Source organism: Melanerpes formicivorus, unplaced genomic scaffold, assembly GCF_026170545.1.
Source record: "Melanerpes formicivorus ecotype bairdi unplaced genomic scaffold, bMelFor1.0.p_v2 SCAF_93, whole genome shotgun sequence".
Classification (NCBI taxonomy): Eukaryota; Metazoa; Chordata; class Aves; order Piciformes; family Picidae; genus Melanerpes; species Melanerpes formicivorus.
Window position 1 is genome coordinate 968,264 of NW_027142445.1, and position 16,166 is coordinate 984,429.

Here is a 16,166-nt window from a genome sequence, read left to right on the forward strand (position 1 = left end):
CCCTTTGGATCCTCTACAGATGTCTATGTAGCCATGTATCACAGTATCACTAAGGTTGGAAGAGACCTCAAGGATCATCCAGTCCAACCTGTCACCACAGACCTCATGACTAGACCATGGCACCAAGTGCCACATCCAATCCCCTCTTGAATACCTCCAGGGATGGGGACTCCACCACCTCCCTGGGCAGCACATTCCAAGGATGAACAACTCGCTCGGTGAAGAACTTTCTCCTCACCTCCAGCCTAAACCTCCCCTGGCACAGCTTGAGACTGTGTCCCCTTGTTCTGGGGCTGGTTGCCTGGGAGAAGAGACCAACCCCTTCCTGGCCACAACCTCCCTTCAGGTAGTTGTAGAGGGCAATGAGGTCACCCCTGAGCCTCCTCTTCTCCAGGCTAAACAATCCCAGCTCCCTCAGCCTCTCCTCACAGGGCTGTGCTCAAGGCCTCTCCCCAGCCTTGTTGCCCTTCTCTGGACACCTTCAAGTCTCTCAATGTCCTTCCTAAACTGAGGGGTCCAGAACAGGACACAGGACTCAAGGTGTGGCCTAAGCAATGCAGAGTACAGGGCACAATGACCTCCCTGCTCCTGCTGGCCACACTCTTCCTGATGCAGGCCAGGATGCCCTTGGCCTTCTTGGCCTCCTGGGCACACTGCTGGCTCATGTTTAGGCAGCTGTCAATCAGCACCCCCAGGTCCCTCTCTGTTTGGCAGCTCTCAGCCACTCTGACCCCAGCCTGTAGCTCTGCATAGGGTTGCTGTGGCCAAAGTGCAGCACCTGGCACTTGGACTTGTTGAATGCCATCCTGTTGGCCTCTGCCCATCTGTCCAGCCTGGCAAGGTCCCTCTGCAGAGCCCTTCTGTCCTCTAACTGACCAACATCTGCTCCCAGCTTGGTGTCAGCTGCAAATGTGCTGATGCCTGACTCAATCCCCTCCTCCAGATCATCAATGAAGATGTTAAAGAGGATGGAGCCCAGCACTGATCCCTGGGTCACACCACTGGTGCCTGGCTGCCAGCTGGCTGTGGCACCATTCACCACCACTCTCTCTCCCTTCAGCTTTGAGTTTGCTACCAGGAGGGCAGTCACTCTAGAGGGAATCCTTCCTCTCTCTACAGTGTTCACATCGTTAGCGTTACCAAGGTGTTGGGGAAGGGATTCCCCACCGGGTCCCCGAGCCCAAACAAATGAGAACGAAGTTTATTAACCTTTGGGGCAGGGAAATTATGATGAATGAAATGAATTAATTCCTTCTATCATCCTGCCTCTCAACCCTGAGGAGCCTTATCTTCTGAATTGGATGCAGAGGAAGGCTTCCCCAGCTCCTCTGGGGGCAGCTGGAGCTCAGCGCCGGTGACAACAGCGCTGAGGAGAAGCTGCACCTCGCGGCTGCTGCCCTCCAGCACAGTGTGAGCTGGCTCTGCCTCTGGCTCCAGCACCTGCCATGAGAAGAGGGAAGAGTCACTGAGCAGAGCCCAGAGAGCCAGGCTGAGCAGGCAGCCTCCAGCAGCAGCCACACCCAGGGGCCACCAAGGCCATCCCCAGGCCTCAGCCCCCAGAGAGGGCAGCAGGAGAGCCTACTGCTGGAGGCTGGGGGTCACCTGCTGGCCAAAGCCACCAGCGCTGCAAACACAGCCCTGGGGACTGCCCCTGGCTCCCAGGGCCTGACCTTGCTTTTCCTGGCCCCTAGAAAGCCAGCAGCCTCTCCTGCAGGAGTCAGTTTCCCTCCTGGAGCTCTGGGGCTGGAGCAGCCCAAGAAGGAGCAGCTCCAGCAGCTCCTTTTCCTTCCTGTCCTAGGAGCAAGGATTTCCCAGAGAGAAGTCTCCTGTGGGGCATCAGCCACGCTGCTGGGGGCTGGGAAAGGGCACTGGGGGCTGGGAACCAACTCCTTTGGGAAGTCTCTGAGTGCTGTCCCTCTGCTGGGCAAGAAGCTTTGGGGCCCAGGTCTGACAATGGCTCAGCAGCTGGGGCAGAGGCAGCAGCCAAGAGCAGTGTGTTGGACAAGCAGGAAAGGCAGAGCAGGAGCTGCTGCTGAGATCCCCCCAGCAGAGAGCCCACAGCCAACAGCAGAGGAGGGTTGGGCTGGGAAAGACCTGGATGCCTGTGGAGGCCAAGCATCAGCCCTCTTCTCCAGAGGCCTGGCCAGCTCTGCTGCCCTGCTTGGTGCAGACAAGGCTCAGAGCTCAGCCCCAAGGGGCCAGGGAGCTGCTCAGCACACACAGCAGAGTGCTGCTGCTGCTGCTCTGCACCCCAAAGCAAGCAGCAGGGGCTTGAACTCCTTGGGAGTGCAAAGGCACTGAACCAGAGACAGAGATCTGCCCTCCAGGGAATGGAGACCTGCTCAGTGCTGACCAACAGCTCAAGTGGAGGGCAGGGGGTGGGAGGCAAGAGGCTGGGGCCAGACTCTGCTCAGTGGTGCCCAGGGACTGACAAGGGGCAATGGGCACAAACTGGCACCCAGGAGGAGAAGAGGCTTTGGGGTGAGGGTGCTGGAGGCCTGGAGCAGGCTGCCCAGAGGGGTTGTGCAATCTCCTTCTCTGCACAGCTCCCCATCCCCCCTGGCCCCTGTGCTGCTGGGCAAGCTGCTGGTGGTGCCCTGCTTGAGCAGGGGCTTGGACTGGCTGAGCTCCAGAGGGCCCTTCCAAGCTGCAGCAGGCTGGGCAAATGTGTTCAAAACTGTGAGCTCCCACCCAACACAGGCTGCAACACTTCAGCTCTGGGCTTAGGCTTTGCCTGTGGCCAAAGCCTCTCTTGTCAGAGACTTCCCCACCTTGGTTGAGCCCTCAGAGCCCCCAGCAGCCTCCTCCCCTCTCACACACTCTGCTGCTTGCCCTCAGGGATGGAGTCAGTGCCAGGAGGAAGAGCAGCTCTTGGCCAGCAGAGAGGGAGATCTGCTGCCAGCAGCAGCTCCTCTTGGGGCAGCTCAGGGAGCTTTGGCTGCTGTGCTTCTCACCTTCTTCTTGAGAGGCCAGCTGGCACCTGGGGCCCTGGTGGTATCCACCCACTTGAGGGTGCCCAGGCGGTCGTCCCAGTCAGGGACCTCCTCTGGGGGCAGCTGGAAGCAGATCCTGGACAGGAGACACCTCACAGGGTGCCTCTGGAAGGTGACCTCCACTGCTGACTGCAAGGTGACTGTAACATCTTTGGCACAGCCAGCATGCAGGTGCCCCACCTAGGGAGAAGCAGAGAGCCAAGACCAACCTGGGATCACTGCCAAGGCCAGGCAGGCTGTGGGTGCCCTGCTGGAGCAGGGGCTTGGACTGATGATGCCCAGAGGTCCCTTCCAACCCCAGCATGCTGGGACTGTGTGAAACTGCATCTGACTGAGTATTCATCTGGGCTTTGCTGGAGAGGAACAGCACCACAGGATGCCACCTCCCACAGCATGGAGCCTCTTCTGGCCCCAGCAAACCAGGGAGGGCATCTCCTGGGTGGCACTGAAAGGAGCTCTCACTGCTCCCTGGTGGCTCCCCAGTAGCTCCTGGGAAGCTGCCAGGCAGGGGGTGAGCAGCAGGGGGGCAGAGACAGCCAGGCAGGGGGTGGGCAGCAGGGGGGCAGAGACAGCCAGGCAGGGGGTGAGCAGCAGGGGGGCAGAGACAGCCAGGCAGGGGGTGGGCAGCAGGGGGGCAGAGACAGCCAGGCAGGGGGTGGGCAGCAGGGGGGCAGAGACAGCCAGGCAGGGGGTGAGCAGCAGGGGGGCAGAGACAGCCAGGCAGGGGGTGGGCAGCAGGGGGGCAGAGACAGCCAGGCAGGGGATGAGCAGCAGGGGGGCAGAGACAGCCAGGCAGGGGGTGAGCAGCAGGGGGGCAGAGACAGCCAGGCAGGGGGAGGGCAGCAGGGGGGCAGAGACAGCCAGGCAGGGGGTGGGCAGCAGGGGGGCAGAGACAGCCAGGCAGGGGGTGGGCAGCAGGGGGGCAGAGACAGCCAGGCTCACCTGGGGGCAGAAGTGGAAGGGGGCCTCAGGCAGCCACTGGAAGCGCAGGGCCTGCTCCCTGCTGCGGTTGGTGAGGCTGAAGGTCACGGAGCAGGGGGTGCCCAGGGCACAGGCCCCAAACTGGATGTGGTGCCCTGGGGCAGCTGTTGGCAAGGAGAGAGAAAGGTCTCAGTGTGCAGGCAGACCCAGCTGCCCCCTTACACCACAGCCACTCAGGGCTCTGCCTTCTCCAAGCCTTCCTTGCTCTGGCACCTGCAGCCCAGGACGTGGCTGGGCCTGGGCTGTGAGCTCAGGGGGCAGCTCCTGGGCAGACTTTCACCCTCTGCACCCCCAAGGCCTTCTCTGCAGGGCTGCTCTGGGCCCAGCATGGAGCCCTGAGGGACACCCCTCGTCCCCAGTCTCCATCTGGACACTGCTGATCACTGCCCTCTGGCTGTGAGCAATTCCTTAGCCAGCAGCAGTCCACCCCCAGAGGACACAGAGGATCAGCTGTGCTCTGCACAGCACCCCGGGGGCTGGCAGGCCTCCTTGCAGAGGTCCTCAGCCCAAAGCTGCTCTCTGGGAGCCCTCCCTGCTGGCCTGCAAGCTCCTGCCTGGGCAGGCCAGCTTCCCTGGGGCTGCCAAGCAAGGCTGCTCTGCAGGCTCCAGCAGGGGACAGCAGCTGGCTGCTAAATCTGGGCCAGCCCTGCGCCGGCACAGCCTGAGCCCAGCCCTGGAGATTCCTGTGCCCTGCTCCGGCCTGGCAGCCTCTCCTCTTACCCTCCAGGCTGTCCTCCTCCAGGCTGCTCTCAGGGAGGTTCTCCTCCTCCCTGTCTGCCACCAGCCCCTGGATGTTGTCCAGGCTGAAGTCCTCCTGGCAGCCTGCCCCCAGCAGCCTGATGGTGCTGGCCCCAGCAGGGTTGTCCAGCACTGCCAGCTGCAGCTTCCCTTCCAGGCGTTGGGGCAGGCTGGCTCTGAAGAGCACCTCCAGTTCTGCTGCCTGCCCACACTGCAGGAGCAGGGAAGCAGTGTGGAGCTTCCTCTCTGCACAGAGATGGACAGCAGGGACAGGTGAGGCACTGCAAACATTCCCATGCTGCACAAGAGGAAGCCCAGCTTCAAGCCCAGCTGCCTCTAGGCACAGCCTGCCTCACCAATGCTCCCAGACCTTCCTCCCAGGCTCACAAGGCTGGGACCCCAGCAGCAAGCTCCCTGCTGCTTGCCCTCAGCTCAGCTCAGCACTCAGCTCTGGCTCAAGCTGCAGCCAGCCAGCTCCTGCCTTCAGCAGAGCTGACTCAAAGAGTGCCTTGGGCTTTGGCTGGCTGGCTGTGGGCTCAGGGGCTGCCTCCTGCCAGGCTGGGGACTCCCCACCTGCAGCAGCAGAGAGCTCAGATGCTCCACTGAGGTGCTGACAGCCCCCCAGGACTCAAGCCCCCATGTCCAGAGGAAGAGAAACACTTCCCAGAGCTTGCCAGAAGGAAAGCAACCCTGCAGAGAGTCCCTCTGCAAGAGCCCAGAGAGCCCCAGGACACAGCCCAGGGCCAGCAGCTGGTTGCTGCGTGGCCAAGCCAGCAGCAGGAGAGGAATTCTCCCTGGGGGGGTGAGCACATCTCATGCTCCAGGACTTCACCTTCTCCAGCAGAGTCCTCCATGCCCACAGCCTGGTAGAGGCACTTGGTGCTGGGCCTGGCTTTCAAGAAGAAAGCTCCCTCCTCATCCAGCAGGTCCAGCAGCACCTGGGAAATGAGCAGGAGCACACTGGGGTGGGCACAGCATGGCCCAGGGCCTGAGCCCACGCTGCTGCTGTCCCACCACAGGGAGCCCAGGGTGCTGCCCCCCTTCCAACACAGCTCTGAGCACAAGGCTGGAGTGAAACCAGACCAAAGCCAAGGCTCCACAGCCCCTGGGAGCTGATGGAAACAGCAGCAGGCAGGACAGGAGGGCCCAAAGTGAGGAGCACAAGGGGACTAAACCACAAGTGAGGCTCAGCAGAGCCTGGTAAAGCAGGAGCAGAGCCAAGCCAGTGCCAGCAGGACAGGAGGATGACCTCCAGCCCAGCCAAAAGGGGAGAAGGGAGCCTGGGGAAGCCCTGCCCCTCCAAAGCCTCTCTCAGAGGAACTCCCTTCCTGGCAAGCAGAAGGCAGCCAGGGGCTTCCAGCAGACTTTCTGAGGCCCCTTCCCAGGCTGTTCCCTGAGGCAGGGAGCAAGGAAGCAGCACAAGCCCCAGGGCTGGCTCAGGAGCGGCAAGGCCAGCAGCAGCCGAGGCCAAGGAGAGGAGGACACAAGGGAAGGGCTGAGGGCACCTTCCTGGAGGCAGCTGCTGGCAACAGGCCTCTGCCCACTGCTTTGCCACAGCAGAAGCTCAGGAGGTCGTCCTCCTGCCACAGAGGGGCTCTGAGCACAAGCCAAGGCTTTCCTTTGGGCTCCAAGGGCACCTGCAGAGCCGTGGGGCACCTGCCCACCCCCCCGGCTGCGCTGGGCCCTCTCCTCCCCAGCAGCAGCCTTGTTCCCCGAGCAGAGTTCCCTCAGCAGCTGCTCACCTGGGCAGGGACAGGGCCAGAGTTCTGCAGGACCAGGGGCAGCTTCTCCCAGGCCCCCAGGGGCAGCTTCCTGAAGAGCAGCAGGGGGTTCCCTCTCCTGTCCCTCCGCGCCGGGCGCAGGACCCTCACCTCCGGCACCTTCCCCTCGCCGCTGATCTCGAAGCTCAGGCTCTGTGCTCTGCCTGCTGCAGGGCTGCAGGAGAGGGGCAGCAGAGCCATTGCTCACTTGGCAAGCAGGGAGGCCAGGGCCAGCTGCTGCCCTTGCCCTGCCTGGGGCTCCTGGCCCCCAGGACACAGCTCCCCCTGGCTCCTCTCCTCCCGCAGCAGGAGCGGAGCGGCAGGAAGTGGCCAAGCCAGAGGCACAACTCAGTGACCCCAGCAGGGAGCTGATCTCCAAGGAGCTGCTCCTCAGGGCAGCAAGCTGCTGGACCTGGCCCCAGCTCAGCCACTCAAGGGCTGGGCCAGGGCAGGGCAGGCCCAGGCCACACAGGGGGCCCAGGGCAGAGGAGCTGAGCTCTGTCAGAGGGGAGCCAATGGCTCCTTCAGCACCAGAGCTCTTCGTGCCCCCCAGGAGATCCAGCAGATCACCTCCTCAGCACAGCAGCAAGGAGGCAGCAAGGGCAGCTGCCTCGGGGCACAGAGCCACTGCAGCCAATCCTTTGTCCTTGGCAAGCTCCAGCTCAGCTGGAGCTGCACAGCTCCACTGCTGCCCGAGTCCCCCACCCCCTGCTGGCTCCTCGGGCTCACAGAAGCCTGCAATGCTTTGCCTTGGAAGGGACCTTGGAAGCTCATCCAGCCCAAGCCCCTGCAGGCAGCAGGGACAGCTGCAGCTCCAGCAGCTTGCTGAGAGCCATAACCAACCTGAGCTGCAGTGGTGCTGAGCAGGGGGCAGCTCCCACCTCTCTGGGCAGCCTGGGTCAATGTCCCACTGCCCTCACAGTCCCTGCTGCAGGCTGCAGCAGGACATTGCCTTCCCTGCTCTGCTGGAGCTCAGAGCCACAGCTACTGATTTCCCTGCAGCATCCCTGTGGGCAGCAGAGGCTGAGAGCCCTGGGGCTGCTGAGCCTGGAGAAGAGCAGCCCCAGAGGGGATCTTGAGTGGGAGGCTGCTGGAGCCCTGCAGCAGGCTGCCCAGAGAGCTTGAGGAGCCTCCTCTGCAGAGATTCCAACCCCCCCTGCACCCTGGGATCCTGGGCAAGCTGCTGTGGGGGCCCTGCTCAGGCAGGGGGGTTGGGCTGGCTGAGCCCCACAGGTCCCTTCCAAACCCCTCCCTGCTGGGGTGCTAAGCACTCTGCCCAAGGCCACTCCAAGAGCCAGAAGCCATCAGGAAGCTCCCTCCCAAGCTCTCCTGAGGTGACTTACCTTCTCTGAGCATCAAGGCAGGCCTCAAAGGTGCACTGGTACCTCTGCACCTTCTGTGGGCTGAAGGTGACAGTGGCAAAGGCCTGGGAGCAGCTGGGCACACACAGCTGGGCAGGATCCACCTGGAACACCTGGCCAGGGCGGCTCTTCAGCTTGGGGGAGCCAAGAGAGGAGGCTTAGGAGGAAGCTTCTCCCCAGGTGCTGCTGCCTCAGCCATGCATGGATGAGGAGGAGCAGCCCCAGGCAGCCTGGCCCCCTGCCTGTTGCCTTGGACAGGCTCCTTCCATCTCAGGGGGGTAACCCCAAGCAGTGCTGAGCCAGGGGGCTGCCAGCAAGCCCAGGAGTGCAAAGCTTGCTTTGAGCACTGGGCAGAGCCCCAGCACAGATGGGAGGTGGGGACTGCATGGAGAGCCCTGCAAAGACCCTGCCCCTGGCCTCTAAAGAGAAGGGGCAAAGAGCAGGGAGCCTCAGGCAATCAGAGAATGGCTTGGCTTGGAAGAGGCCTTTAGGATCCTCAAGCCAAGCCAGGAGCCAGCACCACAGCTCCACAGCTTTGAAACCCCCCTGCAGATGCCTTGGGCAGCCTGGGCCAGGCCTTGACAAGCCTCCAGGGGAGGAAATTGCTCCTCGTGTCCAACCTAACCCTCCCCTGGCACAACCTGAGGCCATGGCCTCTTGTCCCAGCACTTGCTCCCTGGGAGAAGAGGCTGAGCCCCCCCCAAAAGGCTCTGCTGGGAGCCCTGGCTCAAAGTTGAGGGCAAGCTCCTCCTCTCTCTGTGCTTCCAGGAGAGGCTCACAAGGCCCCAGCTGTCCCCCCAAGCACCCAGGGGCCTTGAGCTAAAGCCTTGCCTGGGACACGCTGAATGCAGCCCAGCTGTCAGCTGAGCTGGCCTAGCCTGGGCAAGAGGAAGCCATGAGGCTGGGGAAGAGGGCAGCTGTCAGGCAGGCTGCAGAGTGCCCAAGGCCTCCTGTCCCTACCTTCCTGGGGCTGGCTTTGATGGAGAGCAGCACATCACAGGGGACTCTGTTCCTGTTGCAGATGCTGAAGCGCGCCGTGGCCCGCTGCCCCACCAGCACGTCAGGGAAGAGGAACTTCCTCTGGTCGGTGAGGAACACTCCCTGCTGCTCCTGCCCTCTCTGCAGGCCTGGGCAGAGGTTGCTGCTGCTGCAGATCTGGTGCCCCTCAAAGATGGCCTCGATGTCATCGACCACGAAGGCTGCGAGCGGAGCAGAGCAGAGGGAGGGCTGAGCAAGGAGAAGCTTCCTGCTGAGCTGCCCCTGGGGCCCCCTGGGGGCCTCTCCCGCCCTTGGAGAAGCCCTTTCTGCCCAGGCAGCTGCCAAAGCCAGCCCTGGCTAGGGGAGCTGCCTGTCAGGAGGGAGCTCAGGCACCCTGAGCACCAAAGGCTTTCTTCTGCTCCTTCCATGCAGCCCTCCCAGCCTCTCCCACTGCTGGAGCTGACAAGAACCTGCGAGGAGGCTGAGAGGGGAGCTCGGGCTCAGGCTGGCTGCTCTCTGCCAGGACTGAGGCTGGGTGCTGAGCAGCAGCAGCCTGGCCCCAGGCAGCTGTGGGCAGCACCTACCTGGAAGGCAGGACTCGGCCAGCAGGGTGTAGGGGATGCCAAGAGGGTTGTCCCTGGGGTCCCTGTGGCTGATGTCGATGAGCAGCTGCTCCTGGCACGGCCCTGGCGGCCCCGCGGCGCAATCCACTCTCACCAGCTGCTGCTCCCCAGCAAGGATGCAGCCAAAGGCAGGGGACACAGTGAACATGCCCAGGGTGAGGCCAGCCTGCAGAGAGAGAGCCAGCAGAGGCTGATGGCCAACAGCCTCCCCCTCAGCCTCCCAGCAAGGAGGACTCCAGGCCTCGGCCTGCAGCTGGGCCCAGGGCAGGCAGGGAGGACTCCGTGGCCCAGAGCACAGCCCAGGAGGGGAGAAAGAAGCCAAGCAGAGGTGCAGGCCCAGCATGCAGAGCGTGTCCCACGCCATGGGGACAAGCCCCCAGCCTGGGCACAGTGTGGAGGAGCCTGTGCTGGGCAGCAGCAGCCACTCACCTGCCTGCAGCTCAGCCTGGCTGCAGCAGAGGTTCCCTCCAAGCTCTGCCTCCGCTGGGCCTGGGAGGACTTCCTTTGGGGTGCACCAGAGGGGAGAGCAGAGAACATCCCTCAGGCTGAGCTCCTCCTGCCCCCCTGCAAAGCCAAAGCTTCCTCCCCCTGCAGGAAAGTCCTCCTGCTCTTCATGCCCCCTGCACCACCTGTGCCTGCAGCTGATGGACAGATGGGCTCCAGCCCCAGGGCCAGGAGGATCCCCAGGAGGATCCTGGGGCCTCTTTCTACACCCTGCTCACAAGCCAGCTGCACAGGCAGGCAATAAGCCAGGGCTCACAGGAGATGGACTTGCTTGGCTGGAAGGGACCTTGCAGATCAGCCAGTCCAGCCCTGAGCCCAGCACTACCAGGGCACCACTGTTCCATGGCCCTCAGCAGCAGCTTTGAAAGCCCTCCAGGGACAGGGACTCCACCACTGGCCTGGGCAGCCTGGGCCAGGCCTTGACAACCTTCCAGGGGAAGAAGTTCTTCCTCATGGCCACCCTAACCCTCCCCTGGCACAACCTGAGGCCTTTTCCTCTTCTCCTGTCGCTTGGGAGAAATGACCAAGCCCCACCTGGCTCCAAGCTCCCTGCAGGCAGTTGCAGAGAGCCAGAAGGGCTCCCCTGAGCCTCCTCTTCTCCAGGCTGAAGCCCTCCCCCAGCTCCCTCAGCTGCTCCTCACAGCCCACGTGCTCCAGGCCCCTCAGCAGCCCTCTTGCCCTGCTCTGGCCACACTCCAGCACCTCAATGGCCTGGGAGCCAGGAAGCCAAAGCCGAGGCCAGGAGGCACAGCGCAGCCTGGTTGTGTGTCCTGCCTGCCACAGCCCAGCCCTGCTGTGGGGCCCCCTCCAGCAGGAAGGCTGCTGCAGGCCTTCTCTCACCCTTGCTCTGTGGGCTCAGCTGCCCCCTGCTCTGCTCTGCAGATGAGGAACTGGAAGGGCAGGAGGCCTGTGTTGTGCAGCAGGAAGCTGCAGGCTCTCCTGGTGCCGCTGGCCATGGCCCCGCAGTCGAGCAGCGCCGCAGGGCTGATGCTGTACTGGCTGAGCACAGCTCTGGCTGAGAGCCTCACTGGGATGCTGGCCATGGGCTCCCCTCCTGCACGCAGGCTGGGCTCCAGCACCTGCAAGCAGAGAGCGGCCTCTGTCCTGGCAGCACAGCCCAGCCGCCCAGCAACTCCTGCCCTGCTTTGGAGGCCTCCTCCAGAGCTGCATTTCCAGCCTCTCTGCCCAGCCTGGAAGGCCTTGGAAGAGTCATTGCTCAACCTCCCTGCAGGCCCTCAGCAGCTGCTCAGCTGAGCAGCACCACAGCAGGTGCTCCAGAGCCCCAGACAGCCTGCCCTGCAACGCTCCCAGGGATGGGGCAGCTACCCCCTCTCTGCCCAGCCTGGGCCAGGCTCTCTCCCCCCTCAGTGTCAAACATTTCCTCCTCCTCCTCCTCCTCTCCAGGCTCAATCTCCCTCTTCTACTTCCAAAGCATCAGCCCTGGGCAAAAGTCTGGCCCCAGCTTTCTTCCTGGCCCCTCCAGGCCCTGGCAGGGAGGAAGGAGCACAGCTGCTTTCTGAAAGCCTTTGCTGTGCACAGAGGAGAGAAGAGTCCCCAGCTGAAGCTCTCCTTCCAGCAGAGCCATGTCCTCCTGCCCCCCTCAGCCCGGCTGTGCTCACCCTGCCCGCCCCAGGCAGCTCACCTGGCACAGCAGCACGGCTTTGTCCTCAATGCTGAGCTCCCTCTGAGGGTGGAAGAGCAGCTGGACAGCGACAGGGCGCTCAGAGAGAGGCAGCAGGCCCTGCTGGGGCTGCACAGTGAAGTGGGAGGCCAGGTCCTGGGTGCTGGGGCCTGCGGGACGCAGCCTGAACCTGGGCAGGGAAGGAAGGAGGAAGGGAGGAGAAGATCTCTGCAGTGAGCAGCCCAGGGGCCAGCAGCACAGCCAGCACTGGGCATGGCACCAGTGACAAGCAACAAAAGGCAAGAGGCCAGCCCCAGCTCCTGGCAGAGCCAGGCAGTGCTGAGTGCTGGCAGCTGCCCTCCACCCCCAGGCTTTTCATCCTGCTCTAAAGAGTCTCCTGAAGAGAAAGGACTTGGCCCTGGAAGGAGGGCAACAGAGCTCAGCAGGGACTGGCCTCGACTTCAGGGGCACAGAACCCTGGAACCCAGCATGGAGGGGTTGGAAGGGACCTCTGGGCATCATCAGTCCAAGCCCCTGCTCCAGCAGGGCACCCACAGCAGCTTGCCCAGCAGCACAGTGCCCAGGGGGGGTTGGAAGCTCTCCACACCAGGAGACTCCACAACCTCTCTGGGCAGCCTGCTCCAGGCCTCCAGCACCCTCACACCAAACAACTTTCTCCTCCTGCTCACATGGAACCTCCTGGGCTCCACTTTGTGCCCACTGCCCCTTCTCCTGTCCCTGGGGGCACCACTGAGCAGAGCCTGGCCCCAGCCTCTTGCCCCCCACAGCTCCTTTAGCTCTTGCTGAGCATTGCTCAGCTCCCCTCTGGGGCTGCTCTTCTGCAGGCTCTCAGCCCCAGGGCTCTCAGCCTTTGCTCCTCACAGAGCTGCTCCAGGCCCCTCAGCATCTCTCTAGTCTCTGCTGGCCTCTCCCCAGCAGTTCCCAGTCTCTCTTGAACTGGGGAGCCCAGAGCTGGAGCCAGGACTCCAGATGTGCTCTCCCTAGGGCAGAGGAAAGGCAGAGGAGAATGTCCCCTGACCTGCTGGCCACACTCTTCTTCCTGCACCACAGAGCCCAGGGGCTGGGTCTCTCCTTCTGCTGCCTGCTGAGCTGTGAGCAACTGGGCTGTGGCTGGAGCCTGGAGCTCAGGACAGTGCCAGTGCTCACCCCCAGCAGGGCAACAGCCTCCAGCCATGCAGAGGAGCAGACTGCAGGCCTGGGCAGGTGGTGGCCCCAGGCACTCCCAGAGCAGGCAGCTGGACCAACCTGTATGCAAGCTTGCACTGCCCTTGGTTCCTCAGGGTCAGCACTTGCTTGGCACTCCCCAGGACGTTCAGGACTCCAAAGTCCAGGCAGCCCTCTGCACCTGCAGGACACCCCCAGAGCGAGGGAGGGGATGGGGAGGAGACAAACATTTGGAGATCTCAGCTGGGACCAAGCCCTGCTCAGCAACTTGCCAGCCTTGCAACTTTGCCCTGGCTCCTTTGCTGCCCTTTCTCTTCTTCTTGAGAGAGGAGCTGCAGGGCTTGGCAGCCAAGGAGCTCAGCCTCCACCTCCCTGCTTCCAAGCACAGCTCCAACCACTTGATGTGCTGTGCTGAGCCCTCAGCAGCTGCCAGCTGCTTCTGCACACCCCTGCTGCTCCAAAGCCCCCACATCAAACCAACAGGAAGGGGCACACTGCAAGGGCCAGAGATGAGAGAGGCAAAGCTCTGTGTGGCCTGACAGGGCTTTACTCCACACAGCTGGCAAGAGGCCTGTGTCATGGATCCGTGCCAGGCTGCACTGCTGTCCCCTCCCATCCCCTCCCCTCCCATCCCCTCCCCTCCCATCCCCTCCCCACTCCCATCCCATCCCCTCCCCTCCCCTCCCATCCCCACTCCCATCCCCTCCCATCCCCTCCCATCCCCACTCCCATCCCATCCCATCCCATCCCCTCCCCTCCCATCCCCTCCCCACTCCCATCCCATCCCCTCCCCTCCCCTCCCCTCCCATCCCCACTCCCATCCCCTCCCTTCCCCTCCCATCCCCACTCCCATCCCCTCCCATCCCCTCCCCTCCCATTCCATCCCCTCCCCTCCCCTCCCCCCTTGCCAAGGCCATGCAATCCATCTGAACTCCTCTGCTCTGGGGCCAGCCACTGACCTTCAGGCAGGGTGATGTTCAGAGCAACTTCGTAGGCCTCGGCCAGGACCTGGATGTTCTCCACCTGCACCACACCCTGGACATTTTCTGCATCTGAAACCTGAGGCACCAAGAAACAAACCCTGCTGGAGTCCTTCTCCTCAGTGTTTCTGGCAGGCACCACCTGAGGAGCTCTTGTCTCCAGCAGCTGTGTGTAAAGCCCCTGGGGGGCACCCACAAGGTGTCCCAGAGCAGGTGGCAATGACACCCAACTCTCTCTCTCAGCACACAGCAGCCTCCCTGCAAGGCAGCCTCTCAACCACAGGCAGCAAAACCCAGGCAGAGATTTCTTTGCTCTGCCTTAAGAGCCTGAGCAGGAGACTCCACAAGCTCTCTGGGCAGCCAGCTGCAGGGCTCCAGCAGCCTCACAAGACAGATGCTGGAACCTCCTGGCTTCTGCTTTCTGCCCATTGCCCCTGGGCCTGTTGCTGGGCACTGCTGCCAAAGCCTGGCCCCAGCCTCTTGCCCCCCACCCTTCAGCCCTTGCTCAGCACTGAGAGATTGCCAAGCAGCATCCTCCAGCCAGGGGCTCTTGCTGCTAAGGGCCCAGGCAAGGTGGGGACAAAGGCATCTGCTGAGGGCTCCTCCTTGGGCCTTCAGGCACAGGCTGCAGGGCCCAGAGCACTCTGCCCAGCGCTGCCAGGCAGGGCCCTGCGCCCTCACCTCCAAGCGGATCTTCTTCTCCACGCTCAGAGGCTTGCTGGCCCTGAAGCACAGCTGCACGGCCAGCTCCGAGCGGGGCCCGACCGTGCCCTGGCTCTGCGACACCCAGAAGCTCTGGCCCAGGCTCTCCAGCCCGCTGAGCCTCCAGGCCACCGGCAGGGGGCAGTGGTTCCGCAGCAGCAGCATCCTGCTCTGCTCCCTGCAGAGACACCAAGGCTCCGTGCCAGCTGCTGGGGGGCACAGCGGCAGCCCTGCCGCCGGCAGCAGCCCTCCCCGCGGCGCTGAAACCAGCCTTCGGGCTCGGCTCTTTGCCACAAGCCCCAGAGGCCAGGCCCTGGGGCAGAGCCGGCCGGCAGAAGGGGATGCCACGGGAGGCAGAGCCAGAGCAGCTCCTCCGCTCCCTCTGCACCAGCAGGGGAGATGCAAATGCAGCGGGGCAGCAGCGCTGGGGGCTGCCCTGGCACCTCCAAGGCAGCAAGGAAGGCTGAGCAAGAGGCTGGCAAGTGCTGGCAGCCAGAGGGCTGCTGGCCAGGCTCCCATCTCAGCAGCCACACGGCAAGGGGAGGGGAAGGCAAGTTGCAGCAGAGCCACCCCCGGCACAGTGCCCCTGGCCTGACTGACCTGTGCAGAAGCACCCTGGCGAAATGCAGCTGCCTGGGGCTGACCTCCAGCTTCACCTGCACCCCCTGGCAGCACAGCTGGAAGACCACTGGCTCTGGGTTGTCCTTGATGCGGCAGATGAGGCTGTCCTCCACCAGGCCAACTGCAGTGGGGTAGGCCCAGACGCTCAGCTCCTGGCCCCAGCCCCGCAAAGAGAAACACAGAAGAGCCTCCAGTGAGCAGGAGGAACGGCTCCTGGCCTCTGCTGCTGCTGCTGCTGCTGCTCCCCCCTGCCTGGCCCCTACCTGCTTCTCATAAGGCTGCAGCTTCATGCTGGCAGGCTCCAAGAGGAAGGTGCCCCTGCTGCCACCCCCGCTCCCAGGAGAAGTGCACCTCTGCCTCCCAGGGGCTGACGTTGCGGATGGAGAGCTGCTCGCGGTTGCCAGCCTGCAGCACAGCCTTGGACCTGGCCACAGAAGGGGCAAAGGCTGCAGGGCAGCTCCAACAAGCAGCCTCAGAGAAAGCCTCACCTCCAGGGGCACTTTGCATGCTGCCTGCCTTCATTCCCAGCTTCCCTCAGTGCCCAGCCCACACTTGCTGCCTCCATCCCAGAGCTGTGCACAGGCCACCTCCAGAGGCCTTCTGCACACCAGGACCCCAAAGGTGCCTGCACAAAGAGCAGCACAGCAGGCACCTGGATTCCTCCCCTCCTCTGCTGGCTTGCCTGCCCTGCAGGCTTCCCAGAAAGGCTGGGACAGGAGGTTTGAAAGAGCTCAGCTCCTCTCTTCCACAGCAGCCAGCAGACTGCCTTGGCCCAGCTCCTGGCTGAGCCTGAGGCTGAGGGGGGGATTCCCAAGAGGAGTCCCAGCGTTAACAAATGCCTCTTGGCTCGGGGCTGGGACAGAGTGTGGAGAGAAAAGGGCAAAAAGGGCAATTCCTCAGCCTGGCCAAATCCTCTCCTGGCTTTTAAACACTTGGAATTGCACTTCCCTGGGGGGTCCAAATGCCACCAGCTCTCCAGAGCCCCCCTGCAGACAAAACTTCATTCCTAACCCTGAAAGCAGGGAAAGAGGGAAGTGAAGAGCAGGAAGATGGCAGCAGCTCCAGGGACAAGACTCTGAGGCCAGACTGGATCCAGCAGTGAGGATCAGGGAAGTGGAA

At 63.2% G+C, this 16,166-nt stretch overlaps 1 protein-coding gene across 1 annotated transcript; it reads right to left on the reverse strand.

The window, feature by feature from the left end:
- Positions 1–1,188: 1,188 nt before the first annotated feature.
- Positions 1,189–15,367, reverse strand: LOC137455214 (hydrocephalus-inducing protein homolog). The gene is made up of 16 exons (XM_068165829.1): positions 15,311–15,367; positions 15,071–15,199; positions 13,704–13,803; positions 12,826–12,925; positions 11,581–11,749; positions 10,779–11,017; positions 9,864–9,936; positions 9,396–9,600; positions 8,794–9,032; positions 7,816–7,967; positions 6,455–6,647; positions 5,545–5,650; positions 4,695–4,958; positions 3,936–4,078; positions 2,955–3,173; positions 1,189–1,440 (listed from the first exon to the last, which is right to left on the reverse strand). Exons 1-16 carry the CDS (start codon positions 15,335–15,337, stop codon positions 1,270–1,272), a joined length of 2,529 nt encoding a protein of 842 aa, XP_068021930.1. The 5' UTR covers positions 15,338–15,367; the 3' UTR covers positions 1,189–1,269.
- Positions 15,368–16,166: the final 799 nt, after the last annotated feature.